The 2111-nt window shown below is 28.6% G+C and overlaps 1 protein-coding gene across 1 annotated transcript in view; it reads right to left on the bottom strand.

The window, feature by feature from the left end:
- Positions 1 to 1577, bottom strand: part of LOC107628472 (protein trichome birefringence-like 3) — a 4504-nt gene extending 2927 nt beyond the window's left edge. Inside the window, exons 1-2 of the mRNA XM_016331127.2 lie at positions 1289 to 1577; positions 262 to 502 (exon numbers count right to left, since the gene is read on the bottom strand). Coding sequence (XP_016186613.1) covers positions 262 to 502; positions 1289 to 1457 — 410 coding nt within the window. The 5' untranslated portion in view covers positions 1458 to 1577. The remainder of the gene's footprint in view (positions 1 to 261; positions 503 to 1288) is intronic.

Below are 2111 nucleotides of genomic sequence, written 5' to 3'. Positions count from 1 at the left end.
TAATGTTAGAGAATTAACATTTTTTCAGTTAATACCAGTCAATTTTTTAAAAATTATTTTGTTTGTACGTTATATTCTTAAATCTAATAATTTATACAAAAACTCTTTCTTTGTATAGAATGAAGATAAGGAGAATAAGATGAAATCAAACACTAAACTTTTTTTTTCCATAGAAACATTGATATTCTGTCACAAAATTAATTAATGTGAAAATTTAACCTTTTAGAAGAGATGAATTTGATGAAGGTTATAAGAGATTACCTTGGCAAGGTGCAATCCTCTGGCTGCCACTCCCAACGGAGGAAATCAGAATCTGGCCTTCCATTTTTGAAACAAGAATATTGTCTATCTATGTAGGGACAACTTGTGTCATTGTACAAAGCCTCTATTGATTTGTTAAACACCCATTTCCCATTTGCAACATTGCACTCCTCACCATCAAAATCAAACCTATCATCAATCCATGATGTATTTCCTAACACCTCCTCTGATTTTCTCTCATCTGTTATTGTATTCCAATAATAAAAAATCATTTGAGATATTGCAAATGCTAACTTTCAAATAATTAATTTTTATCAAACCAAGTAATAAAACTTCATTTTTATATTATAGCTTTTGATAAATATATTGCTGATTTTTTTTATAGTTTATTTCTGTTTTTGAAAATATATATACATTCATGATGTAACTATCGTTTTCATTCTCTTCAAACTTCAACTTAAAATTTCAAGTTCAAAGGGAAAAATCAGTGAGTAAGAAACTGGAAATCTCAAATTTTAAAATTTGAATAAAAATCTAACCGTCACCTTATTTTTTTTTTAAATTTAAATATCCTAGCCACACATGCAAATAAATAGAGATAGACCAATAAGTAAAAATGCATCTCTCTTAATCTTATTTTTCTATCTCCTTCTTTAAAAAAAATCGTATACAAATACATGGAAGAGCCAACACTATAAATTAATAAAGGAACTTAAAAAAATAGGAGTCCTATGTTTTTGTTTTATTATGTGCTTGACATGTATTATAATTTTCCTATTATTATTACTATAAAACTTTATTTTATCATTCTAATTACTACTATACATATAATACTTAATCTTTCCATCTCTAATATTATTATATATGGTATTTGATTTTTTTTTATGCACATACATATATATAATGAGGCTTTTTTCATCATTTTCATTTTTTCACATGCAAACTTTTAGTTTCAAATATATGTATGTATGAATATGATTGTGGAGAAATTAATATTGGCATTTGGGAAAGCTTTTCATGAACTTACTAGATTTTGCTTTGTTGTACTTCCTAGAACATGGTTTGAAGTTGAAGATGGATGTTCTTGAGGAAATGAGACTGAGCCTCTCAGCATACAAAGCAGCTACAAAGAAAAGAACACAAATTGTGGTGATAATGATTGGGCGAGGAAGCTTTCCTCTGATGTGGTGCTTCATTATTATTGATGAAGGGAGAAGAAGTACTGGATGAATTGAAGGGAGTGACAAAAAGCTTAGAAAGCGGTATGTAATAGCCAATTTGCAAAAGAAAAGGAAGAGTATAAATTAATAATGCACACCACAACAACAGAATGATTGGGACATTCTTTTTCAGAGAGAATTGAAGAAGAATTTTATTATTGGCTTTTTTTGAGTAGGAGTTAAGTTAAAGCATACTATGCTTAGCATAATAAATAAATATGCTAAATAATAATGCTAACTAATGGAGGTTATGGAAACATTTGATCTAACCACCACTGTTTTTTCTATTATATACCAACATCTTATTTTTTAGATATTACATATAAAAATATTTTTTGTTGACTAGGTATTGATCATAGGAAAAGTCTAGGGGACTAGCAATTTTGTTAAATTCTGGCCAGCATATGATCGGCAAAGAAAAGTGAGCCATTAGATGAAATTTCACACCCATCTCACACCATTAAAACCATCATTGATAACTATTTGATGGCTACAAATCACAAAGTTGCTGGCCCCTAGCATTTCTCAAAAATATATATATTTTAAAGGAATGCTAGGGGTCAGTAATTTTGGTATTTTGTAACTATTAATTGGCTATCAATAGTGTTTTTAATAGTGTGAGATTACAAC

Source organism: Arachis ipaensis, chromosome B02 (genome assembly GCF_000816755.2).
Source record: "Arachis ipaensis cultivar K30076 chromosome B02, Araip1.1, whole genome shotgun sequence".
Classification (NCBI taxonomy): Eukaryota; Viridiplantae; Streptophyta; class Magnoliopsida; order Fabales; family Fabaceae; genus Arachis; species Arachis ipaensis.
Note: the sequence above shows the minus strand (reverse complement) of the source record. Positions and strands in the feature narration are given on the sequence as shown.